The 27,821-nt window shown below is 43.3% G+C and overlaps 1 protein-coding gene and 1 pseudogene across 1 annotated transcript in view; both read left to right on the top strand.

Moving 5' to 3' along the window:
- LOC124006935 overlaps nt 1-18,004 on the top strand; it is a 230,217-nt pseudogene extending 212,213 nt beyond the window's left edge.
- A 2,152-nt stretch (nt 18,005-20,156) lies between these two features.
- The window catches only part of LOC124006610 (collagen alpha-1(XI) chain-like), a 67,109-nt gene continuing 59,444 nt past the window's right edge, over nt 20,157-27,821 (top strand). The window contains exon 1 of the mRNA XM_046316663.1: nt 20,157-20,562. Coding sequence (XP_046172619.1) covers nt 20,439-20,562 — 124 coding nt within the window. The 5' untranslated portion in view covers nt 20,157-20,438. The remainder of the gene's footprint in view (nt 20,563-27,821) is intronic.

The following is a 27,821-nucleotide window of genomic DNA, read 5'->3' as shown; positions in this document are numbered from 1 at the left end:
CCTGGGAGACACCTGGCCCAGGTGTTTCCCATGTAGCTGACGACCCTCTCAACTCTGCCCATCGGCATCCTAATAAGGAAACAAGAACAGACAGAATACGGCAGACAGAGTGGGAGGGTCGTCACATTCCCCCCCATAAAACCGGGGACCAACAAGGACCCCGGAACAACATACCAGCCTCCCGCGTCCCAAATTGACACAGGCCTCCCGCGTCCCAAATTGACACAGGCCTCCCGCGTCCCAAATTGACACAGGCCTCCCGCGTCCCAAATTGACACAGGCCTCCCGCGTCCCAAATTGACACAGGCCTCCCGCGTCCCAAATTGACACAGGCCTCCCGCGTCCCAAATTGACACAGGCCTCCCGCGTCCCAAATTGACACAGGCCTCCCGCGTCCCAAATTGACACAGGCCTCCCGCGTCCCAAATTGACACAGGCCTCCCGCGTCCCAAATTGACACAGGCCGCCGCGTCCCAAATTGGTGAGGGGTTATGTGTTCACACCTCCACCTGCCCCAACCAACCTCCTCCTCAGACCTCAGCAACCTTTGCGCATAGGAAGCAATATTTAAGAGGAAAGAAGAACACAAGACCAGGAGGGAACAGACAGGAAAGATAGAACATGACAACCCGAAACAATGGTCAGTCATGTAAACATTCAGGAACATGGCACAAAAGACCAACCGCTACAAACTCCAACGAAAAGAACATCAGGGTCCTTCTTAATTTTTACAACTCCCAACGATTCATAGTCACTTCCAACGATTCATAGTCACTTCCAACGAAACAGAATTTCACTAATTTCAATCATTTAAGCTTGTAGTGTTCAGCGATCTTCAACAGCTGTTCTTAAGTACATAATTCTAACAGGTCCTCTGATGGAAAGCGAATGAACTTGTATACATGAGACACCATAGTCATTATTAAGTAATCTTGCTCAACCCCTCTGCTGAGCACATCAGACCACAACCAGAGAAATGACAATCACCCTGAGCACCACAGAAGAGAGATGATACGGAGCTTCCCCAAAACCTACAATAACTCAACCCTAGTCTTCGTGCAGATTTGCGGTGGGTATTTACGCACTGTAGCCCGCTGGCAAGGAAATAGAACTCCCCAGCATGCTGGCAAATTCCACCAAGCCACGGACGTGCCCCCGAGACAACTGCTCAGTCCACAGACACCACACAAAAATAACAAACATTTAACCATGCCCAACATGTCCAAAATTGAAACACGTCGCTAAGCCTATCAGGGGAAAAAGGCTATAGCTCCGGGTAGCAAGTTCCACTACCCTACACAAATCTCCTACCGAGGTACACAGCCGATTTACTCACCTCAGACTGACTTCCCAACAGAAAGTAGAACAAGTTTCCAGGCTAGGCAAGGCCTGGAAACTAACCATTATACTCCAACGCAGCACACAAACCAAAACAAAGGCAACCAATACTGGGCCGATCACACTCAAACACCATATTCAAACCAAACACGTACCTCCACGGTCTCCCAAACCAATAGTTCAAAGATCCCGGATGAGCCCCCACTTGTCACGAACCGGCTCAAAGCCCGTAACAAAGGGAGACAACATGGAGATAAGGAGTAGCAAAATATGTATTTATTAACTAAAGCAACTAAGTATAATATACAATGGTGTGTGTAATCAGTAATCAGTAGTGTAAGTGAGTGTTTTGCATGCATGAATGTGATAATGCAGGGTGATGAAAGGTGCCAAAGCAAACAAACAAAAGGCCACCAAGAACCACAACACAATCTACAACGGGTGTCTGCATGGAGAGAGTCTCCTCCATGAATATGGAAGAGGTCTATTTATCCTGGGAGACACCTGGCCCAGGTGTTTCCCATGTAGCTGACGACCCTCTCAACTCTGCCCATCGGCATCCTAATAAGGAAACAAGAACAGACAGAATACGGCAGACAGAGTGGGAGGGTCGTCACACGAATAAGAGTTCAAAGTTCATACCATTCGCAACCAAAGCTCATGCTGAGGTGGGCTTCGTTCTGTGATTAATCCTTCTGACATCGGACCGTTATCCTAATGTACCCGGAACAGGAGGTTACATTTTCGCCAAGGGCTTATATAGTGGAGGGAGAGAAGGGTGTGTTTCAAAGTTTATAACCCATGTCTCTTCACAGGGGCGGGCCACTGATTGAGCAGAGCCCTAACCTTATGAAAACCCAAATCTCTCATTTGGAAGCTAAAATTACATTTAATCTTTTCACAAATCCTTTTATATTTAAACATTTGAATTGCACAACAATTCCATGTGAATCTGATAACTATAATATGTAGACTTTCCCAGATACAGTTTAAGTCGTCCTGTCATCAGTCATAATGTCTCAGATGACAACCGAACTGACATCATATTCATTAAGTACCAGTGAGGCATGGGGAGGGACTCTACGCGTGGTTTGCCAGCACAGATATTCTACGGTGCTTTGAGTGTGGGGATTAGGGGAATAAGAGCTTTGCGTGCATAAAGACATAAAGGCTGTAGGTGAGGGTACAAGCATCAATGGGGAAAAATTGAGGTCAATGTGCAGGGGGCCATGAGACACAGGCAGCATCCTATTGGAAGTTTAATGTAAAGCTCTTACAAGATGCTACTTTTTGCTCAGGTTTCCAGACTTTTTGGGAAAGGTGGGGACGGCGAAGAGAGGAGTATGAGTCTCTGAGTCAATGGTAGGATGTGGGAACAGTCTAAATTCTGCTTTTCTGTCAACGGTATACAGCTCTTTCATCCTCAGAGGCTAGGAGAGTATTGGGGTAACTCAAGCGAAGTATCAGTGAAGTGGAGGTTGAGCTCATGGGGCATGGCAATGTTGGCCTCCAGGCTAATTTAGCTGAATTACGTAGAGACCTGGGCAGTTTTATCCAGGTTAAAGCAAAGGGAGCATTTGTAAGAGCTAGGTTCTCCATGTTGCAAGGAGATGCTCTGAGCTCCTTCTTCTTTTGTTTGGAAAGACAGAGCCATGAAGCCAAGGGTATGCATTGTTTGCGGCTGTCAGATGGGTTGGTGACCTCTGTGGTGGGGGAAATTGCGGAATGTGGAGTTTTATACTGACTGGTATAGGGCAGAACTGTGCAATCCTATGTGTGCTCAAGTTTTGTTTGCAGAACTCCCTAAACTCTCTCTGGCACAGAGGGATGAAATTGACATTCCCCTGTTGTCCCATGAACTGGCAGAGGCCGTAAACCCAGATGTCCCCCAGTCGTACACCAGGGGTCGATGGACTCCCAGTGGAGTTTAATAAAAAATTCAGGGAAATAATTGGACCGGACTTCTTTTGCGTGTTGTGTGAATGCGTCAGGGTAGGCACAGCTAGAACTGCGATGCAGTGCCTTAGACCACTGCGCCACTCGGGAGGCCCTGGTGGATTTCTTTCTGGTTGGGCCATCACTGGCTGAGGGCGGCAGTGTTGTACATCTCCATCCACGAAGGAGGACAGAGCCTGGTGGAACTGGAGAGAAGGGTGGCTGCATTCTGACTAAAGGTGGCGCAAAGACTGCTGTACCATAGTGATGTCGGCTGGAGAGAACCAGCATGGGCGCGGCTGAGGATAGCTTGTGGATTAGAGTTGGACTGGCAGCTTTTTCCTCATGAGGCTGGAGAGGCTGAGTACAGCAGGTCTCTCTGATTTCTACTCTGCGGTGCTGAGGGCCTGGCAGCTGCTAAAGCCCACATGAGAAGGGGGGGGGGGGTGGAACCTGGACTGTGCGAGGAGCCTATCTTCCACAATCCAGCCATCCTTTTGAGATCGGTTCAATCGGTCATCCTGCAGAAGTGACTGATGCCAGCTGGTTTACTAAGGCTGGGTGACCTTCGACTGCTGGGTGAGGAAGGGTGGAAAACCCCGGAAGTCCTGGCACAACAAACAGGACTAACATCTCTTAGGCTGCTGGAGAGATTCCTGGGGGAGGTCCAGGAGGCACTGTCTGAGCCGGTAAGGGGGGTGTTTGAGTGGCCAAAGGGGGGGGGGGGCACCGATGTTTCCGCCACTGCAGGTGACAGCAGAGACTGGGGACTGTCAAGGGGGTATGGAGGACTTGTTGGACTTTAACTCTCTGAGCCTGGGGGACTTTGAGAGGGTGGGAGGTAAAGCCCTCTACAACCTCTGCATTAAGGTGAGGAAAATTAGGAGCCTAACAGGAGTGAAGGCACATCAGTGGCAGGGGGGTATGTGAGGCTCAGGGAAAGTTGTCTATTTGGCTAACAAGGAGGAACAGGGTCAGAGGTGGGGGGGGATAACAGATCCTTTACTATTATTTAATGGGATGGTCTCTGCGCGGCTTAATTTACAATTATATAAAGTGTGGAGATGTTTCAGGAGATGGTGTGTCTGGGAGGCCATCTGTATAGCTGGGGAAGATGGGTTGGATATATGGTTGTAGAAGTGGTGGGTTTTGGTTATTGGGATGTGTGATGTTGTATAAGTGGTGGGGTTTTGGTTATTGGGATGTTTTGTATCGTGGGGTAGAGGACAAGGTGAGTATGCAGCACACAGGATATTTGTTTTTTAAAGGGGGTGGGGGGGGGTGGTGGTGGAGGGTGTGAGGTTTTAATGTAATGAGGATGTATCATTAAAGAAAGACAAAAAGTCTAAAGTCTCTCTCTCTCTCTGTCATATCTCTTTCCTTTTCTCTCTCTCTGTTATACCTCTTTCCTTTTCTCTCTCATCCCTCTCTTTCCATCTCTATGTTGGCCTCTATGTGCTCCCTCCATTCCAGTGGGGAGTTCACATACTCTCACCATCAGTTTGACACTCTTTAGACATTAGCTAAAGCCCATATTGGTGTGAGTGGTCAAGATCCATGTCACCTACAGTACAATTATTGTTGAGTGTTTTCGTACTTCACCTCACATAAATCCATGGGACACCAAACACTCTTTTTTTTTCGCTTTCTTGCCATGAAGTGACGTGATATGACCATTGTGACCATTGTATGTTTGTGTTTCTTTTTAGTGGGTGGTTTGTCAATGTTTTAATGTAGTCACTGAGAGCACTGCTATTTTCCTACGTTGACATAACTGTACTGTTCTCTCTTCATTTCCATGCGTTGTTGTCGTGGTTGTTGTGGTTTTTGTTGTACAAACCAGTGACTGTAGCTACTGGCCGGGACTGATAGGAACTCTTAGAACAAGCTCAATGGAGCGTATACCTCAAGAATCAATTTGGTTATGATCTACAATATCACTTCATTGACTTACCTTTTCAACGATGAATTAAAAACTAAACTTGAAAAGGATGGTTTATATGCCGTTTCCAGGAGACTGCTCCTGGCATTATGGGACGGTGGCAGGGTGTCATCCAGGCTGTTACCACCAGAGGGAGGAATAACGTAGCTAGTGTTCCAGCCTGTCATTTCACTTACTTTATTTACCTCCAGTCTTAAACTTCTCACTGTTCTATTTTGCCATGTTAATTTCACTGCGGCATCAGGCTTTTTTCAAACACAGACAACTCAGCACCTGTCAAGGTGGGAAATATTTCAAGGGAAACGTCAACACTCTGCTTATTCTTAGTTCACTGAGCAGTGTCTCCTGCTGGTTTATGACAGGTTTTAACAACTCGGGCCAAACATTCCGTACATCCAACCCCAAATCGAACATTAGCTCTTACCCCCCATGCACCTGTGTGTATAAAAAAAATGATAGATTTAGACAGCATGGTAAATATGGTATGGTGCCAGTATGTTGCCACTTAGCATGCCAGAGGCTAGCTCTTGTCCAGATCATTGCATGCAGCATGCTGACACTGAGCCTTCCTACAGTGCCAGCAAGCCGCACATAAAAGCTGGCCAGAGGCAAGGTAGAGTCATTACCATATCATTACCATATTGATTATACCATAGGGATGTGGGCAAACGGGTTGATTTGGGATTGGGCGGTGGTATGCCAATCATTAGTGATGTATTCAAGATGAACTATAGTGAGTATTGAAATCGCTCAGTGTTTCAGTCAGAAATGTCTCCTCAACATTTGTGTCTGAAGAGGTTGAACGTCAGTCTCAAGCCCAGAGATTGGTGTCCACTCGTCTGTTGTACCTCCTCGTCTGTACTGTGTCTACTGTCTAGTGAACAGTTTGGTGCTTGATGCTCCAGTCCAGTGGTTGTGCTGTATTTGCTACACTTCTATGGTAGCTAGCCCTCCATCTTGTATTCCTCCACTCACCGTTTTTCGTCTTTGCTCGCTCCTCCCAGCCTATCCCTGACATCAGTCCTATCAGGCGGTCGGCATCCACGTTGGCTTCCCAGCGCCCCCAGGAGGTGAGTCTGAGGGACTACACCCTGGAGAGGCCTAGCCAAGCCCAGGCCCAGTCATCCTCAGCCCCAGGCCAGGCCCAAGACAGGCCCTACCACCATCACCACCACCACCGCTGTCACAGACGCAGGGACAAGGACAGGGACAAGAAGCAGAAGTCACTCGACAGGGCATCCAGCGTGCAGCCTTCTAGTATAGCAGGTGAGAGACACACCATACATGCATGTTCAGACACACACGTTAGCAACGCACAAGCCCCGCCCACCTCAGAATTCCCTCACTCCAGCCATTACTTCCCTGTTTTTGTGGGGTGAAAATTCATTTGTCACGTAATTGTTGCTGAATTGATGTATTTCCTACTGTTGCTTGTACAGAGCATATTTTGACATCTGTTATGGTCGCTCAAACACATGCTGAATCCGTTCAAAATGTCAACAATGGCACATGTTTCTGATCATCATTTACAATGCCGACGGGATAAAATATTTATACCGCAAGACGGGAGAAAGGTGGGTGTTCCTTTTTTGCATAGTTTAAAAAAAAGTTAAGAGTTCATTCATTTGAAATGTCCACAAAGTAATTCACCTGCAAAGGAAGCCACTCCCAAAAAGAAACTGCCAAATCTCATAAATAGTAGTATTTGTGTGTGCCATTGATAAATTCCAAATGAAGTTGACTATGCAAAAGGGTAATTTATATTCAAGTGTATATGCAAATTATACATAATAAAACGTTATTATTCTAGCAATATGATAACAAAACACCTAAATAAGTCATATGAGGCTTACAGAGGGTCCTTAGGGTCCTTTCATGACATAAAGTTGAAACGTAAATTCCCACCAAAACTGGTGGATTTCATATGTTTTTGTCTGTCATTAAATCAGTCAATATTTCATTCATTTTTATTATTCATTGAGTATCTCACTCCATTATGCAGCTATTACATGTATCGCAATTGTATTTTTTACCTTTTATAAATACACTTGGAAGACCGCTGCTTTGCTTGTGTCAATCATAGCTTACAAACACACACACACACACACACACACACACACACACACACACACACACACACACACACACACACACACACACACACACACACACACACACACACACACACACACACACACACACACACACACACACACTTCCGCTCATGCAGCAACATACACAGACTGAAAGACACCTCACTGTGGAACCCATATAGCATATGATGAACTATGAATTCATGGAGAAATAGAGTAAGGAAACCTTTCATTCTCAGAGGCAGAGAGACCTAGAGACTTGGCTCTTGTTCCAAATCGCTTGGACGATTTTGCATAGGAGCAGAAATTCCGTATCGGATTAAGGGCCTGTGATCGGGTTATGAAGGAAAGAGGTTTCTGTTGTGTTTAATAAAAAGCTTGAGCCAGGGATTTTGCGTGTCAAGCTTTCCATCTGACTAACAAAGAGACTTATGAGTTCCCCCGAGGACAATTTGCTTTGTGGGGATTAGATTTTTTAAAAAGTTTGTATACGTCCTTCCCCTTTGCACTATGGCCTCAAACACGGTAGGTATATAATCGGCTGCTCCAATAGTAGCTCCCCTTATGGGCGACGGGGCAGCCACTATGCACTGTGCAACGATGTGAAATTAGCCAGTCTCATGTGCAGGCTAAAGCACCTTTTTTCTTCTAGTCGAGATTTATCTCAGGCAGCCTGAGCGCCACAGAACAGGGGCTTCAGCAGCTGGTTTAGTTCATTTTCTCCCATAGGTTAAATGTCGTCTGTACACACATGCACACACACCCCCATACTGACCTACTGTACCTCATACACACCCGCACAGATACTGTACCATTCCACATGGCTCAGAATCCATGATGACACGCCTATGTCCCTGTTTGCTCTGTATGAGTTCATGTCTGACACACATGAGCTGTGTCCCAAATGGTACATTATTCACCATAGGGCTCTGGGCCCTGGTCACACATAGTGCCCTACATAGGGAATAGGGTGCTAATTGGGACCTAGCCATGACCTCCATAAAGCAGGAACATGATCCTTGGAACTGTTGTGCTGACTGAGCGTACTAGTGGTGCTGGTCAGTGTGTGTCCGCTAGAGTTCAATGGCGGGAACCCGGTTATTGAGATTTACCAGGATTTACCGCCTAAAATCACTCCCTTTTCCGAGGATAAGTAACTGCTAGAAACCGGTAAATGTTAATAAAATATTTCTATGAACAGCATGTCATGAAATGGATCTGTTAAATTATATGCGCTGCCTAAATCTGTCTTCTCTACGGCCTCTGCATGAAGAATCATCGTGCTCAGGGTGGGGACAGACTGCCCATCTCAGTATGGAGCGCAGGTCACAATGCATGTAGACATACCATCTCAGTATGGAGCGCAGGTCACAATGCATGTAGACGTACCATCTCAGTATGGAGCGCAGGTCACAATGCATGTAGACATACCATCTCAGTATGGAGCGCAGGTCATAATGCATGTAGACGTACCATCTCAGTATGGAGCGCAGGTCACAATGCATGTAGACATACCATCTCAGTATGGAGCGCAGGTCACAATGCATGTAGACCTACCATCTCAGTATGGAGCGCAGGTCACAATGCATGTAGACATACCATCTCAGAATGGAGCGCAGGTCACAATGCATGTAGACATCATCTCAGAATGCAGGTGCATAGACCTACCATCTCAGTATGGAGCGCAGGTCACAATGCATGTAGACATACCATCTCAGAATGGAGCGCAGGTCACAAAGCATGTAGACCTACCATCTCAGTATGGAGCGCAGGTCACAATGCATGTAGACATACCATCTCAGCATGGAGCGCAGGTCACAATGCATGTAGACCTACCATCTCAGTATGGAGCGCAGGTCACAATGCATGTAGACATACCATCTCAGAATGGAGCGCAGGTCACAATGCATGTAGACATACCATCTCAGAATGGAGCGCAGGTCACAAAGCATGTAGACCTACCATCTCAGTATGGAGCGCAGGTCACAATGCATGTAGACATACCATCTCAGCATGGAGCGCAGGTCACAATGCATGTAGACATACCATCTCAGCATGGAGCGCAGGTCACAATGCATGTAGACCTACCATCTCAGTATGGAGCGCAGGTCACAATGCATGTAGACATACCATCTCAGCATGGAGCGCAGGTCACAATGCATGTAGACATACCATCTCAGTATGGAGCGCAGGTCACAATGCATGTAGACATACCATCTCATGAAGGTAACTTGTTTTATTGTGATTGGTAGGCCTATATTTTCTGCAACATAGTCTATGCTACAGTAATATAAAGACCGAATGCCCGTCTCACCTTATTATAATTTTATTATAATATTTTTATTTTTACTTTTTTAATGCTGATACAGATAACAGACGGAACTGGTAGAGGGAAGAACACACACAGATTCCCTACCAAATCAAACCCACCCCAACCCCTCCATGTTCTAACAGAGCCCCACCCCAAAACCATACTTAAAGCAGGCATGATAGACCTTTTTTTAAATTTATTTTAAAGATATATATATTTGATATTGCAGCTGCAGAGTTTTAAAGCAGTGCACCCTGTGAGCACTCTCTGAGTCTTTCTCTCCATCAACTCCATGCAAACTGCATCCAAAAGAGATAATCCTGTTTATAATCCTAATTCTAGTTTGATATACAGTGCGTTCGGAACCGTTCATTTGTCCTACATTTTGTTACATTACAGCCTTATTCTAAAATGGATTAAATAAATAAAATCCTCATCAATCTGTACACAATACCCCATAATGACAAAGTGAAAACAGATTTTTAGAAATTCTTGCAAATGTATAAAAATACAATTTGAGACTCGAAATTGAGCTCAGGTGCATCCTGTTTCCATTGATCATCCTTGATATGTTTCTACAAATTCAATTGATTGGACACTATTTGGATAGGCACCCACTTGTCTATATAAGGTCCCACAGCTGACAGTGCATGTCAGAGCAAAAACCAACCAATGAGGTCTAAGGAATTTTCTGTAGAGATCAGAGACAGGATTGTGTCGAGGCACAGACCTGGGGAAGGGTACCAAAACATTTCTGCAGCATTGAAGGTCCCCAAGAACACAGTGGCCTCCATCATTCTTAAATGGAAGAAGTTTGGAACCACCAAGACTATTCTTAGAGCTGTCCGTCTGGCCAAACTGAGCAATCGGAGGAGAAGGGCCTTTGTCAGCATCATGCTGTGGGGATGTTTTTCAGAGGCAGGGACTGGGAGACTAGTCAGGATCGTGGGAAAGATAAACGGTGCAAAGTACAGAGAGATCCTTGATGAAAACTGGTCCAGAGTGCTCAGGACCTCAGACTGGGGTGAAGGTTTACCTTTCAACAGGACATATACCCCTAAGCACACAGCCAAGACAACTCAGGAGAGGCTTCAGGACAAGTCTCTGAATGTCCTTGAGTGGCCCAACCAGAGCCCGGACTTGAACCCGATCGAAAATCTCTGGAGAGACCTGAAAATGCTCCCCATCCAACCTGACAGAGCTTGAGAGGATCTGCAGAGAAGAATGGGAGAAACTCCCCAAATACAGGTGTGCCAAGCTTGTAGTGTCATACCCAAGAAGACTTGAGGCTGTAATCGCTGCCAAAGGTGCTTCGACAAAGTACTAAGTAAAAGGTCTGAATACTTATGTAACTGTTATTTTTCATTTTTTAAATTTCAATACATTTTCAGAAATGTCTAAAAATCTGTTTTTGCTTTGACATTATTAGGGTTTGTGTGTAGATTGATGAGGGAAAAAAACCATTTAATACATTTTCTAATAATTTTTCTGAATTCACTGATGTCCTAGACTACCTCTTTCAGGTAATAAATGCACTATTAGCTTTATTCTTAGCTAATTAATGATGGGTTATGACTTTTTTGGACTTTTCGAAAGAGGGGCGCAAGCATTGTTTTGCTGAATTGTAAATACAGCAGCCAATAGAATTCACAGGAAGTTTGAAGGAAGAGCGAATGCACGGTGGCGGTAGGCCAGTTATTTAGTCAGACCCAAAGCCATTCCATCTTCGTGAAGAGAAGTGAAAGCCTCCTGCGTCTATTTCTAGTCCTATATTATTCAAGGATGTCATTAGAATGATGAAATACAAGGACAATGACACGTATTTCATTTAACTGTTGAAAGCGAGCGAGGAATGAACCAAAAGAGAAAGAGGTAGGCGAATAACATACTATGTAAGGTGTAAATATACTGGAAATGCATGAGCATACTAATCACAGGCCCTGTTATATTTCAAAATCAATTTCGCTAGCAAGTACTTGTATCTCTGTCGGCCGCTTGTGCTGCTCCAGAGTCATGTTCTATCCCTGCTTTATCATGGTGTAATTCATGATGTGTAATTCCTGTCCACATAAAACAGTATAAATATAATAAAACACAGAACAGTAATACAGTTCACGCTCAAAAATATCATTTATTTTCCCAAGAGAGCATATAGCGAGCTACATCTATGAGCTTTTATGTGTTTCTGTCGTGCATAATGTGCAGTATAATATACTATATGCAGTATACAGTAGCAGTAGTAGTATATTATATGTACTGGATAATGGCACATTCATTTTGGGCCTGAGCTCAATAAATGTCTTAAATGTAGGGCTCATATAATGTATTTAATGTATGGCTCATATAATGTATTTAATGTAGGGCTCATATAATGTATTTAATGTAGGGCTCATATAATGTATTTAATGTATGGCTCATATAATGTATTTAATGTAGGGCTCATATAATGTATTTAATGTAGGGCTCATATAATGTATTTAATGTATGGCTCATATAATGTATTTAATGTAGGGCTCATATAATGTATTTAATGTATGGCTCATATAATGTATTTAATGTAGGGCTCATATAATGTATTTAATGTATGGCTCATATAATGTATTTAATGTAGGGCTCATATAATGTATTTAATGTAGGGCTCATATAATGTATTTAATGTAGGGCTCATATAATGTATTTAATGTAGGGCTCATATAATGTATTTAATGTAGGGCTCATATAATGTATTTAATGTAGGGCTCATATAATGTATTTAATGTAGGGCTCATATAATGTATTTAATGTAGGGCTCATATAATGTATTTAATGTATGGCTCATATAATGTATTTAATGTAGGGCTCATATAATGTATTTAATGTAGGGCTCATATAATGTATTTAATGTAGGGCTCATATAATGTATTTAATGTAGGGCTCATATAATGTATTTAATGTAGGGCTCATATAATGTATTTAATGTAGGGCTCATATAATGTATTTAATGTAGGGCTCATATAATGTATTTAATGTAGGGCTCATATAATGTATTTAATGTAGGGCTCATATAATGTATTTAATGTAGGGCTCATATAATGTATTTAATGTAGGGCTCATATAATGTATTTAATGTATGGCTCATATAATGTATTTAATGTATGGCTCATATAATGTATTTAATGTATGGCTCATATAATGTATTTAATGTAGGGCTCATATAATGTATTTAATGTATGGCTCATATAATGTATTTAATGTAGGGCTCATATAATGTATTTAATGTATGGCTCATATAATGTATTTAATGTAGGGCTCATATAATGTATTTAATGTATGGCTCATATAATGTATTTAATGTATGGCTCATATAATGTATTTAATGTAGGGCTCATATAATGTATTTAATGTAGGGCTCATATAATGTATTTAATGTATGGCTCATATAATGTATTTAATGTAGGGCTCATATAATGTATTTAATGTATGGCTCATATAATGTATTTAATGTAGGGCTCATATAATGTATTTAATGTATGGCTCATATAATGTATTTAATGTAGGGCTCATATAATGTATTTAATGTATGGCTCATATAATGTATTTAATGTAGGGCTCATATAATGTATTTAATGTATGGCTCATATAATGTATTTAATGTAGGGCTCATATAATGTATTTAATGTATGGCTCATATAATGTATTTAATGTAGGGCTCATATAATGTATTTAATGTATGGCTCATCAGGCTCAGGTAGCATCAGGCTTTTATCAAATCTCTAATCAAATCCAGACATAGGCCTTTTAATGTGCTTTATAATGCTTTTGAATGACACGTTGGGTTTTGGCGTAAAATACTGTGTTCCCAGGATAGGAAAGTGAATTATTCTCGGGATGGAACATTTGTAAAATACTGGGAAAATATGAAACCCTAGTGTCCGCTGGTGGCCACACAGAGATCATCTGCAATAGAGATCAGGCCGTATTCATGGTCTGGTGGAGCGCGTTGGTGTCGTGGGTGCAGGGTGTTTTTTGTGTTGGCATTGGAGGGCAGCAGCAGCTTGGCTTTATTGGTGCAGATAAAAGGCCCCAGTGGACAGGCCCAGTCAGTGGGATTTATGGACACCTCTTGGCAGGGCAACAGAAAACCCAGAGAGGAGAGGGAGAGAGGGAAGGAGGGAGAGCAATAGACAGAGGGAGGATGAGAAAGAGTTACATTCCTCTGGGCCAGACACACTAGGGTAGGGCTCTGACACATTAAGAATGAAAAACAGCCACTTAAAGCTGTTTTGTTCTGTCATTGTGATTTTCATCAGAGCACAGAACTTTGGAAGAAAATTGAAAGATCAACAAAAATCACTTCCTGATGTTTTAGCGTTATGCATTTTTATTTGGTCTGAGGGATGCACACCCACATGCACATATATACTCCACGAGTGTAGTTTACTTCAGTCCCTAATCTTGTGTCTGTGTGTGTCGGCCTCAGGTTTGCCTGCTGATCCTGCCGTGGAGGGCTTGTCCAGGGAGCGGGCGAGGGAGCGTGACCGAGGCAGGCCTCAGGAGAGGAGGCATCACTCTGCTGCCGGGGAGAAGCAGCGCTACTCCTGTGAGCGCTATGGAGGCAGGGAGCACTACCACACCAAGTCAGCCGGCCCGAGCCGCTCCACCTCCCCTGGAGAGACCCATGACCTAGGCCTCTTCAAGCAGGTGAGTGGACCTGGAGCTTGTGGTTTTAGGGTGGGATGATAGTGCTGCTTCAGGGTGAGATGATTCAGGTTAGAGTTTCCAGTATGCCGTCCATCCCTGCCTCTCAACTACTCTCTGATTTGTTTGCTGTCTCTTGCAGAGTATTGGCATGGCTAAAGGCAGCCAAGTGGTCTTAACTTCAGCGTTCAGCACTACCTGCCGTGGGCGCAGACAGCTCCCCCAGACCCCCCTCACCCCCCGCCCCGCCGTGGCCTACAAGACTGCCAACTCCTCGCCTGTGCAGTTTGGTGCCACGGGGCACAAGTCCAGTCTCAGCCGTGGCCTCTCGGAGCATAGCGCCCTGCTGGAGTCACCCGCCATGCCCGTCACCCACATCGGCTCAGACCCCAACCTGAGCCCCCAGTCGCGGGGTGCCCCCCACGCAGCCTCCCTGAGGAGCCTGATGACTTCCAGGATGCTGTGAGCACCCATGGGGTGGGAGGAGGACGCTCCCCCAGGACCTCTGCCTCAGCTTCCCATGGGGCTACTGAGCCTTCTTCTGCACCTGCCCCACAGGGCCGGGCTGGGGTCCCAAACGGGTACCACTTCACTCTGGGGGTCAACGCCGGTTCGAGTTCCAGCACCAGAGGAACTGGCAGCTTCCGGGAGAAGGAAGAGGATGACTGGTGTTAGCATAGCTTACATCCCCCTTCACATGTCTGAAAGCGTTTTAGCTTGAACGTTGATGAACTCGCTCATCTTTTGTACAGATTACAGTACAGTGTTGATAATATATAATATATGCCATTTAGCAGACGCTTTTAGCCAAAGCAACTTACAGTCATGCGTGCATACATTGTATGTATGGGTGGTCCCAGGACTCAAACCCACGACCCTGGCATTGCAAGCACCATGCTCTACCCACTGAGCTACAGAGGGCCACATGTCAGTTGATGTCAGTTCCTGCGTGCTCATAGGTGGCCAATGGAGACAGGTATAGTCCAAGATGTGTTAAACATACAGAAAGTACTCTGAAAAGGAAACCCATTCTTAGTGATGTTTTCTCTTTTCTTGGCAAATGGCACTAAAGGACGAAGGACACCTGATATTACATTTTATCAATTCCATTCTTTCACTGACATGAAAGCTTTGATGGTGTGCAGAGCACATGTGAAATCCCTGTGAATATTTAAAGCGCTGGTCAGTCAAATAGTTTTAATAGATAGAAAAAAAAGCCTAAATGTCTTCCTACAGTCTTTGGAGGAAAACAACTAAGACTGTGAACTGTGTTTCTCTACAGCATTGACCAGATAAAAGCCTGTCCCCCTCTGTCCAGATCTAAAATGGGACTACGTTCTATTGCTGGCTAAAGGACAAAACACACCATGCCTACGAACGGTTAAAAGCAGCAGGTGGCTGTCCTGTCGCCAGAATAACGGGCGCCGTTTTCTATTACTCTCTACACGATGAATCGCCCCTGCTAGTTGACACCCAGCTGGTGACCTACTGTGCATAGGCCAACGTTCGTTATGGTGTGTCTTGTCCTGTAGTGTGTCTGCTGGCACTGGAAGTAATATGAGTAGAACCAGGAGGAACAAGTGATGATAATGATGCACTACCACCCAATCCCTTCCCGCTCTTCCCTCCCTTCCCTCTCTTCAGAAAATCCTTTAGTATCTCTTTAACTCTTTCTACACAAGAGCGTCGTTAGACTCCTGTTGGTACACTCTTAGAGAAAAAAGTTTCCAAAAGGGGTTTTCGGCCCTTAGGAGAACTCTTTTAGGTTCCCTGTTGAACTCTCTGTGAAAAGGGTTCTATACGGAACCCAAAAGGCTTCTACCTGAAATCAAAAGCGTTCTACCTGGAACCCAAAAGGGTTCTCCTATGGGGCCAGACGTATAACCCTTTTAGGTTCTAGATAGCACATTGTTTTCTAAGAGTGTATTACCAGAATCATATATAGAGAGTTGGGCCAATGCACTTTTTGTCTGAATGTTCCGAGACCACCACTTTCTCCTCCATAGCCGTGGCTAATTGATCATTGGCGTTGTGCAGACTTGCATACACATCATTCCGAATGCTAATCAATGGAAATGTGTGTTAAATTCGCTGCTCTGTTTTGCTTGTTTACAGCGGGTCATTTCTTAGGGAACTGTCAGAGGCGCTCTCCTATTGTTACATCACCAACATTTCAAGAATAGAGTTTTATATGGGTTCTAACATGGCGGCTGTTGTAAAACCTGGCCTAACTCCCTCTTTCTATAACTCTGGGTATTACAGTAAGATGCATTACGGAGAGTATATGGTTAAGTAGGTATAGTATTGCTGCTGTTTTCCCGTGTCACCTATGACCTGTTGAACTATTTCTGAACAAAAACACAAAACACAAAAGGACCGAAGATTCAAATTTATTTTTTATGGAACCATAACATTAAATGGAATATCTTTTCATGGCGTTTATTTTGTTGTTGTCGTAAGTTGTACCTCGTGCAAATGATATGAGTGTGGTTGGATCGGTCAACTCTTTCTAACGTACTGCTCTAGTGGCTGAATACCAAGTGCCTATCATTAAATATATGTAATTCTAGTTATAATGCAGCCTGACTTTTGTGATGTATCAACACAGGAGAGGGGAGGATGGAACGTATGATGTAGGGTTTACGGTATAAGAGGTATACGCAGTCACTGTTATGAGTAAAAAATGTATATAGTTGTAAAGCAAAGAGAGGTTTACTGAATTCCAAGGAATACAGTAAACAACACTTTTTCTTTGAAACTCCAATGAGGAAAAGAATGCATCGACACGTTTTTTGTTGTTGTTGTAATGATGATGTAAAATAGAGTTATAAGTAGGTCAGAACTACAGATCTGAAGCAAGCATTGTAATGCATGCCAGGGTTTTGAACTTGTCAAAGTTGTGTTTACTTTTGCTTAAGGGTGTATACAGACCTTTTGCCTTTCTCTTCCAAAAATATACAGTACTGCCAGAGTTAGATGGAAGGCAAAGTGGTTTCAAGGGGAAAAAGTGCCATTTGTGATTCCCTCCAACTAGGAAAGTTTCACTTGACCTGTTCTTATTGATAGAAACAATATATTCAAGTATCATGTTTATAAACACTTGCCTCATATCTCTCATATATGAAGAGAAGTAGATTACATGTACAGTATGCTTATGAATTCTGCCACTTTTGCCCATATCTCATGGGTTTCTTTTCTTCCAAATATATATTTATCCTGAAGGCAGGGTCGTGTGAAGGCCTTCACTAACTGATACATAGCCTACAACTTTGTGTCTTCGCGGGTACTGAAGGGTTGCGTTGACAGTTGACTCTTTCAAGTAGGGCTATGCAACAAGATGACACTTTGGGCTAACTCTCACTTGCCCTGTAACTTTACCCTCTGGGTTCTCCACATTCAGGCTTTAGCACGATTGTGACCAAATTTGACTTTGGATATATTTACAAAGAGTTGTAAAAATGCAAATGTAGTATATAATGTACATTGAAAATGCATTGACAAAGGCACAAGGATTAACAATTGAATTATGTCAAACAGGACATTTTGAGTTCAGCAAGTCTATTGCATGTAGCCTGATACAACCACCCAGACCACCAACCACCCAGACCACCACCCACCCAGACCACCACCCACCCAGACCACCAACCACCCAGACCACCCAGACCACCCAGACCACCCAGACCACCACCCACCCAGACCACCACCCACCCAGACCACCACCCACCCAGACCACCACCCACCCAGACCACCAACCACCCACCCAGACCACCAACCACCCACCCAGACCACCACCCATCCAGACCACCAACCACCCAGACCACCAACCACCCAGACCACCACCCACCCAGACCACCAACCACCCAGACCACCACCCACCCAGACCACCAACCACCCAGTCCACCAACCACCCAGACCACCCAGACCACCAACCACCCAGACCACCAACCACCCAGACCACCAACCACCCAGACCACCACCCACCCAGACCACCAACCACCCAGACCACCAACCACCCAGACCACCAACCACCCAGACCACCAACCACCCAGACCACCACCCACCCAGACCACCAACCACCCAGACCACCAACCACCCAGACCACCAACCACCCAGACCACCACCCACCCAGACCACCAACCACCCAGACCACCAACCACCCAGACCAGCAACCACCCGGACCACCAACCACCCAGACCACCAACCACCCAGACCACCAACCACCCAGACCACCACCCACCCAGATGTGTTTGTTTTTATTGTACGGAATCAGAAATCACATTTATTTTGATCTATTTTTGTTTTCTAGCGTTAGATGTATTGCGCAATCTATTTGATGGATCGTCAAAGTACTAGACATTGAATCGAAGACTTTACATTTGAACATGGCTATTTATCGGGGAAGGTACAGTAGCCTTGTAGATTGCAAGACTCTTCCTTGGCCTCTAAAAGCCGCTTTATGGTGCCCTAGTTGAGGAGAAAGCAGCGTGCACCCCTAGATCCTTTATTCTTTAAATCAATCCATTTTAAAACCAGTTTGTCTCTGCATATCTCATCCACATTTCCTGTGGCTATATTCCCTGGACATGTCATGTTTGCATGTTATGAAAAGTATGTGCATGTGCAAAAATAATAATATTTTTTTTTTATACAATCTATTCACTGGTTGTATTTTCTGAAGATCTTTAAATCATATGTTTTTGTTTCTGGAAAGACAAAAGAGCTTAAATATCAACATTTAAACAAAAGTATTGAACTATATTTGAACCATATGTTTAGTGAAGAAGGATTATTTTCTGAGGTTCTGGAGCAACTGGGTCCTTTACTGTCGAATATGTTATATGACTGTCAATCCTACAGTCATTTAAAACATTACATTTTGTATGAATTGAAGACCTTGAATAAAGATATACGAAAATGAATACAGAGAATGAGTTGGTGTATTTCTTGGTAATACTCACCTGCTTTATGGTGATATGTCTTGTTGTGGATATCTTTATTGTAAGAGTGGCATATAGGGGCTTGCTTTTCACTCAAATATACACTACCTTTCATTAGTTTGGGGTCACTTAGAAATGTCCTTGTTTTTGAAAGAAAAGCACGTTTTTTTTGTCCATTAAAATAACATCAAATTGAAATACAATGTAGACATTGTTAATGTTGTAAATCACTATTGCAGCTGGAAATTTACTTATTTTCCACTATAATTTGCAAATAAATTCATAAAAAAATCCAACAATGTGATTTTCTTGATAGTTTTTTCTCATTTTGTCTGTCATAGTTGAAGTGTACCTATGATGAAAATTACAGGCCTCTCTCATCTTTTTAAGTGGGAGAACTTGCACAATGGGTGGCTGACTAAATACTTTTTTGCCCCACTGTAACTGGCCTTCTTTAGACTAGTTGAGTATTTTAGTATGTCTCATTTTTGTCCTTGAGTCCCCACACGGGACAATTTCTTCCCTCGAGGCCCCCACACTGGACAATTTATTTATTTTGTTGAGGCCCCGTTATTATCCAGATAATAATCATTGCCCCCCCCCCAAAAAAAAAAAAAAAAAAAAAAAAAAACGAAGTTAGACAGGCCCTCTGGCCTAAAAATGGACCAGCCCATGCCAGATGGCCAGTCTGCCCCTGACCGGTCCCCAATACAACTTGTTCTCCAATTTTATTTGAATATCCTGCCTGAAATATTTGCCTGGAGAGGGGAGCTGTCTCCCACTAGCCTAGTCTGTCACATGCGTGATGCAGAGGTGTGCGGACCTTAGAGGGTTTCATTGGCTTGGGTCGCGAGGGTGGGCGGGGAGCTGTGGCGTATTTGCGCGCGAGCTCTTCTTGAACGAGAGAAGGTGGAGAGGTTGCCACAGATGCTTTTAGAGAGAGATATTCAAAAACAATTCAGCTAATGTTATATTCATGAAATATACATATTTGTCTCAGAACTTAAGTGATTTTGCCTTCAGTGATTTATAAGTGAGAGGTTTTGAGTGAAAGGGAAACCTTTGACTTTACCAAAAATGCATAGCACCGTTGGATGTTTCCGCTTCCCCATCCCATCAACCTGAGGACGCATTTATTTACCAGTAATACATTGTTCGACGTTAATTCATTTAAACAGTTTCGGACTTTCTGATATTGAAGGAAAATGTTGTGCTGGGTGGTAAAGTGGACATGTTGTCTACTAGTGCTCTTCAAAATCAGCGCTGCCTCTGTTGACGCTGGACGCACAGACTCTCCTGGCGAGTCAGGGTCGGGGATGCTACCAACAGGTGAGGAAGGACATGTAGTTCGCCGGAATAGTGTGTTAATACATTTGATGAGTGAATGTATCTTCAAGCCATATAGCTATGACGTCGATGTGCTTTTGAAATGTCCCTCGCAGTAGTGCTGCAAAGTCAACTTAGCCTGTCACCTAGCCAGCCTACTGTTTGCCATAATACATTGATTTCACAATTATTCAATTATTCAAGGAGCGATATTGAGTGGACTCTACATTCGTGTCATACAACTTCTGGGCCTCATTGAGCCGCTAATGTTTAATTACATTTTTCTAAGGGGGAATAAGTGCGTCTCCTTTATCTTATCTTCTTTGTCAGATTTGTCACATCACATTTGTATTCTTTCTGGGAACAATTATATTGAAGTAACCCCTAGTTATTTCACTCTGAATTATTTATAAAATGTACTCTTTTCTGAAACATCCCTTAACGTCATCATATGTATTTAAGTAGACTTAGATGCTGTCATCAGCTATGTTTATGTGCCACCTCCAGCACAGCATGCTCTTTAGAGCCAGAGCAGATTTGAGCACACTCTGATAATGTGCCACAATCATTGGCAAGATTAATTAACCCTCCTCGGACTGATTTCCTGGCTGTCCAGTTTGAACCTTATTAGGTTACATTCTGCATGGGAACTTCTTGCAGACAAGTCCACTATCAGTCCTATTCATTACCGTAAGCCAGGAGGCTGTCCAAAAAGAGTGCAATATAGAGTCTCTAATTGATCGTTGTCAACCATCCTCCCCCTGGTACCAACCCCTTATCTCATCTTGTCTTTTGTGCCACCTCTCTCTTGAAACGGGCGCTTAGCTTTAACCCTCCATTTTAAGAGCTCTTGGCACATGGTGAAATCAAGACGCTTGTCAACAGTCACAGCAATGAAGGGGGTTGACAACCTCCCTTGAAGACTCAAAGCACAGTGAAGTAACTGCTTTCCACTCGTACAGTATGATGAGGTACACACTGTTTAAACATCACTGACAAATGAGGATTGCGTTCGAACACAGTTCAGGGTTGTCTGTCTCGACATTTTGGCCATATGCACACTGGCATAGCTTTGTGATACTGTAGCTCTTGAATTGCTCTCACAGGTATTACCGTACGTCTAACGATGCCGTAAGGTCAGAGGATCTGAGTAGTACTGTGTTATCGGAGCACTCACTGGGGATCAGAGCTCATCTCCTGCTGGGCTCCCGAAAGCTGCTGAAATATGCAATAATATCAGTGACAGTACTATCAATATCAGTGACAGAACTATCAATATCAGTGACAGAACTATCAATATCAGTGACAGTACTATCAATATCAGTGACAGAACTATCAATATCAGTGACAGAACTATCAATATCAGTGACAGAACTATCAATATCAGTGACAGAACTATCAATATCAGTGACAGTACTATCAATATCAGTGACAGTACTATCAATATCAGTGACAGAACTATCAATATCAGTGACAGAACTATCAATATCAGTGACAGAACTATCAATATCAGTGACAGAACTATCAATATCAGTGACAGAACTATCAATATCAGTGACAGAACTATCAATATCAGTGACAGAACTATCAATATCAGTGACAGAACTATCAATATCAGTGACAGTACTATCAATATCAGTGACAGAACTATCAATATCAGTGACAGAACTATCAATATCAGTGACAGAACTATCAATATCAGTGACAGTACTATCAATATCAGTGACAGAACTATTTTCCAAATATACTATTATCACATTTCCTCAGATATCTTTAGGTCTGTTTTGTATTTGTATTTATTATAGATTCCCGTTAGTTCCTGCCAAGGCAGCAGCTACTCTTCCTGGGGTCCAGCAAAATTAAGGCAGTTCTACATTTAAAAAAAATATTACACTACATTTCTAACAGATGTCAGAACATATTCAGTTGCCACATAAGGGACCAAAAATAGTTGTCTGAAAAGACAAGACCAAGCTAAAGACTCGAATTAGGCTGTTAAAGTGACAGACAAATCCTGGGGTGATGTTGACTGAATCCAGCCCCAAGTTCGGTGTCGAATGTTTTTACGGAATGTTTTGAGAGGGGTCCCTGGGGTCGTTGCGGATGGCAGAGCGCGAACTCTTTCTTTAAACAGTGCAGATTTTCATGGAATAGGCCGGTGATTATGTTAAGATAATAGTCCTCTAGGCAGCCATATAAATAAGCCTTGTGAGGTGGTTACTCATTGATTTAGATTGTATTACTATTATACTCTGTAGTAAAAATAGCTTGGCTCACCTTGGGGCTTTGTTAATTCTGTTGATACTCAGAATGATGAGCAGCATCAGAGAAGGCCTAAACATAGTTGAGCTCAATAACCTAATAAGTTTATCCCACCGGGTGGGAGCTGAGGGGTTATTAAGTGACTAAACCCACAGCAATGTGTTAAAGGTGACGGTGACCTCATACAGTATAGCTGTCTGCACTGTAATTGCGGTGGGTGTGGTGGACTTTGGTGGCAACAACACCTTTGAGACTTCGCTATAGTGTGCAGGGAGATTCTGTACATCATCCCCAGCAGGTACCCTCCATGATCTATCATATAAGAATCACTCAACGGGTGCATATTTTAACTCTCTCCAACTGTGAGGAATTACATACTGCACGATTGCAGCCTTTCAGCAGTGGTTGATAAATCGGCTTCATTTTTTCAACAGCTTTTGTATTAAAGTTCCTACAGTGGTGATTTGTCTGTTTGAGTGCCAGACCTGGTTTGGCATGACAGAGTAGAGCAAAGAGGAGCAGTGTAGTCGCTCAATCTAAGGAATGAGCTATTGGAAACAGCTTGTTATCTCTGATATTACTCTGGATCTCTATCCAGCCAGTTTCAAGCTGTGATATCTGAGTCCTCGTCGTGTTTGGAATACTAGCACCCCATTACTTTGAACCTCAGAGATGTGGATCATAAAAGCATACTGCAATTCTCACAATGTAGAACATCTGTTGAAAAAAGATGAGTTTGTATTCACTCAGTCAATATTTGTTATTCTGTTCAAGCTTCCTCCTTTTCACTCTGTCAATTGGGTTACTATTGTGGAGTAACTACAATGTTGTTGATCCATCATCAGTTTTCTCCAATCACAGCCATTAAACTCTGCAACTGTCTTAAAGTTACCATTGGCCTCATGGTAAAATCCCTGAGGGGTTTCCTTCCTCTCTGGTAACTGAGTTAGGAATGACGCTTGTATCTTTGTGCTCAAAGGGATATTCAATGTCCAAGTTTTTTATTTTGACCCATTTACCAATAGGTGCCCTTCTTACATTTACATTTACATTTAAGTCATTTAGCAGACGCTCTTATCCAGAGCGACTTACAAATTGGTGCATTCACCTTATGACATCCAGTGGAACAGCCACTTTACAATAGTGCATCTAAATATTTTAAGGGGGGGGTGAGAAGGATTACTTTATCCTATCCTAAGTATTCCTTAAAGAGGTGGGGTTTCAGGTGTCTCCGGAAGGTGGTGATTGACTCCGCTGTCCTGGCGTCGTGAGGGAGTTTGTTCCACCATTGGGGAGCCAGAGCAGCGAACAGTTTTGACTGGGCTGAGCGGGAACTGTACTTCCTCAGTGGTAGGGAGACGAGCAGGCCAGAGGTGGATGAACGCAGTGCCCTTATTTGGGTGTAGGGCCTGATCAGAGCCTGGAGGTACTGAGGTGCCGTTCCCCTCACAGCTCCGTAGGCAAGCACCATGGTCTTGTAGCGGATGCGAGCTTCAACTGGAAGCCAGTGGAGAGAGCGGAGGAGCGGGGTGACGTGAGAGAACTTGGGAAGGTTGAACACTAGACGGGCTGCGGCGTTCTGGATGAGTTGTAGGGGTTTAATGGCACAGGCAGGGAGCCCAGCCAACAGCGAGTTGCAGTAATCCAGACGGGAGATGACAAGTGCCTGGATTAGGACCTGCGCCGCTTCCTGTGTGAGGCAGGGTCGTAATCTGCGGATGTTGTAGAGCATGAACCTACAGGAACGGGCCACCGCCTTGATGTTAGTTGAGAACGACAGGGTGTTGTCCAGGATCACGCCAAGGTTCTTAGCGCTCTGGGAGGAGGACACAATGGAGTTCTTTGCGAGGCATTGGAAAACGTCCCTCGTCACTGTGGTTGAATATGTGTTTGAAATTCACTGATCGGCTGAGGGACCTTACAGATTTGGGTAACACACCAGTATTATAACATGTTACTACACAGTCATAACCATGTCGTGATATGTCATAACAGCTGACATAACTTGTCACAACCTGTCATAATATGGTCATAACACTGTCATGACACATACAGTCTTTAGACCTGTTATGACATATATTGCATTATTTTATGGCTGTTTAAGAGTGTAAGCCAATCTGGCTTATATGATAATGATGGTCATAATGCTTCTTACAGTGTCATAAAGTGTATTTTCTCAGTTCCAAGTAAAGTGACACAGGATGGTCGTAATGCTTCTTGACACTGACATACTGTGTATTTTCTCAGTTCCAAGTAAAGTGACACAGGATGGTCGTAATGCTTCTTGACAGTGTCATAAAGTGTATTTTCTCAGTTCCAAGTAAAGTGACACAGGATGGTCATAATGCTTCGAGACAGTGACATAATGTCTATTTTCTACAAGTTATTTATTTATGAAGTAAAACACGAGTAAAGAATTCATCACAACAACAACAAGGGATTTAAGAAACTTTCAAATGAAACTTTTTGGAAAAAATACATTTAAGTAAATGTGGATTTTTTTCAATTTAAAGTTTTATTAAGTTCTTGTTGTTCTTCTTGTTGTTTTTCAATCAACCAACAAAACACATTCCACATTCACAGATGTGACAGGCTTTAAAAAAAGAAAAGGTCATAAAATAATAATACATTTGGAAAAATTAAAAATTAAAATTCAATTAAAATGAATGATAAAGTCAAATAAAAGCATTTATTTTTCTTAATCTATATATTTTCCTTGGTGCATACATACATACATACATACATACATACATACATACATACATACATACATACATACATACATACATACATACATACATACATACATACATACATACATACATACATACATACATACATACATACATACATACATACATACATACATACATACATACATACATACATACATACATACATACATGCACACGTACTCAAAAACGAAATTAAAATAAAAACACAAAAGAAACACAACACTTGCAGCAGCACTATCAAGGTTCTTATCAGCTATTTCAAGCATTCGCTGAGACGACGGGCCAATAGTTCCTTTTTAGGTTTTACAGTACCTTACACAACATGTATCTGCGCATTTCCCTAGTCACCCCGTTCACTCTGTCCAGTTTGAAATATAGTTGAATAGTGGAGACCAGAGTCTATCAAACTTGGGCTGTCTCTTGTGGAGGTCATAAGTGAGCTTTTCAAGAGGAAGAAAGTCAACAATCTGGTCAATCCACATTTTAAATGTAGGAGGGGTATTAGAGGCCCACAATAGAAGAATACATTTCTTAGCAAAGTATGTAATAGTCATAAGTCAGATTTGTAAAATGCTTTTCGGCGAAAGCATGAGAAGCTATTATCTGATAGCATCTACTCCCAAAATACTGCAACGTCACCTAACGACAGATCTTGCGGTAGCCGGGGCTACCCAAAACGCTACCCAAAACGCAGAAATAAAATATAAAACATTCATTACCTTTGACGAGCTTCTTTCTTGGCACTCCTAGATGTCCCATAAACATCATTTTGGGTCTTTTTTGGATTAAATCGGTCCATATATAGCCTAGATATCGATCTATGAAGACTGTGTGATCAACGAAAAAAATAGCGTTTTCTAACGTAACGTCATTTTTTTTAATTAAAAAAGTTGACGATAAACTTTCACAAAACACTTCAAAATACTTTTGTAATGCAACTTTAGGTATTAGTAAACGTTAATAAGCGATCAAATTGATTACGAGGTGATGTATATTCTATAGCTGTCCGTCTGGAAATAATGTCCGGGTAAATCTCAACCAAAATATCCGGTCGGAGACCTGAACAAATGGTTTGTCTCTTCTTCGTTTGACCAAGAAACAAAGCCTAGGCAAATGACAAGACTGTTGACATCGTGTGGAAGCTGTAGGTATTGCAACCTTAGCCCCATTTAATGTGGTTCGCCTTTAACAATGGGTTGAAGTGGCGGATGGATATATTTTTCCATTTTCAGTGATCAGATTTCCCTGCACTTTTCGATGAAACGCACGTTCTGTTATAGTCACAGCCGTGATTTAACCAGTTTTAGAAACGCCTGAGTGTTTTCTATCCACACATACTAATCATATGCATATACTATATTCCTGGCATGAGTAGCAGGGCGCTGAAATGTTGCGCGATTTTTAACAAAAAGCTGCGAAAATTCGCAACAGCCTTAAGTTAAGAAGATAGATACACGGGGTCATATACATTTACATTTACATTTAAGTCATTTAGCAGACGCTCTTATCCAGAGCGACTTACAAATTGGTGCATTCACCTTATGACATCCAGTGGAACAGTCACTTTACAATAGTGCATCTAAATCTTAAAGGGGGGGGTGAGAGGGAATACTTATCCTATCCTAGGTATTCCTTAAAGAGGTGGGGTTTCAGGTGTCTCCGGAAGGTGGTGATTGACTCCGCTGTCCTGGCGTCGTGAGGGAGTTTGTTCCACCATTGGGGGGCCAGAGCAGCGAACAGTTTTGACTGGGCTGAGCGGGAGTTGTACTTCCTCAGTGGTAGGGAGGCGAGCAGGCCAGAGGTGGATGAACGCAGTGCCCTTGTTTGGGTGTAGGGCCTGATCAGAGCCTGGAGGTACTGAGGTGCCGTTCCCCTCACAGCTCCGTAGGCAAACACCATGGTCTTGTAGCGGATGCGAGCTTCAACTGGAAGCCAGTGGAGAGAACGGAGGAGCGGGGTGACGTGAGAGAACTTGGGAAGGTTGAACACCAGACGGGCTGCGGCGTTCTGGATGAGTTGAAGGGGTTTAATGGCACAGGCAGGGAGCCCAGCCAACAGCGAGTTGCAGTAATCCAGACGGGAGATGACAAGTGCCTGGATTAGGACCTGCGCCGCTTCCTGTGTGAGGCAGGGTCGTACTCTGCGGATGTTGTAGAGCATGAACCTACAGGAACGGGCCACCGCCTTGATGTTGGTTGAGAACGACAGGGTGTTGTCCAGGATCACGCCAAGGTTCTTAGCGCTCTGGGAGGAGGACACAATGGA

Source organism: Oncorhynchus gorbuscha, linkage group LG20 (assembly GCF_021184085.1).
Source record: "Oncorhynchus gorbuscha isolate QuinsamMale2020 ecotype Even-year linkage group LG20, OgorEven_v1.0, whole genome shotgun sequence".
Lineage (NCBI taxonomy): Eukaryota > Metazoa > Chordata > Actinopteri > Salmoniformes > Salmonidae > Oncorhynchus > Oncorhynchus gorbuscha.
The sequence above is the reverse complement of the archived record's forward strand: the minus strand, read 5'-3'. Positions and strand labels throughout refer to the sequence as shown.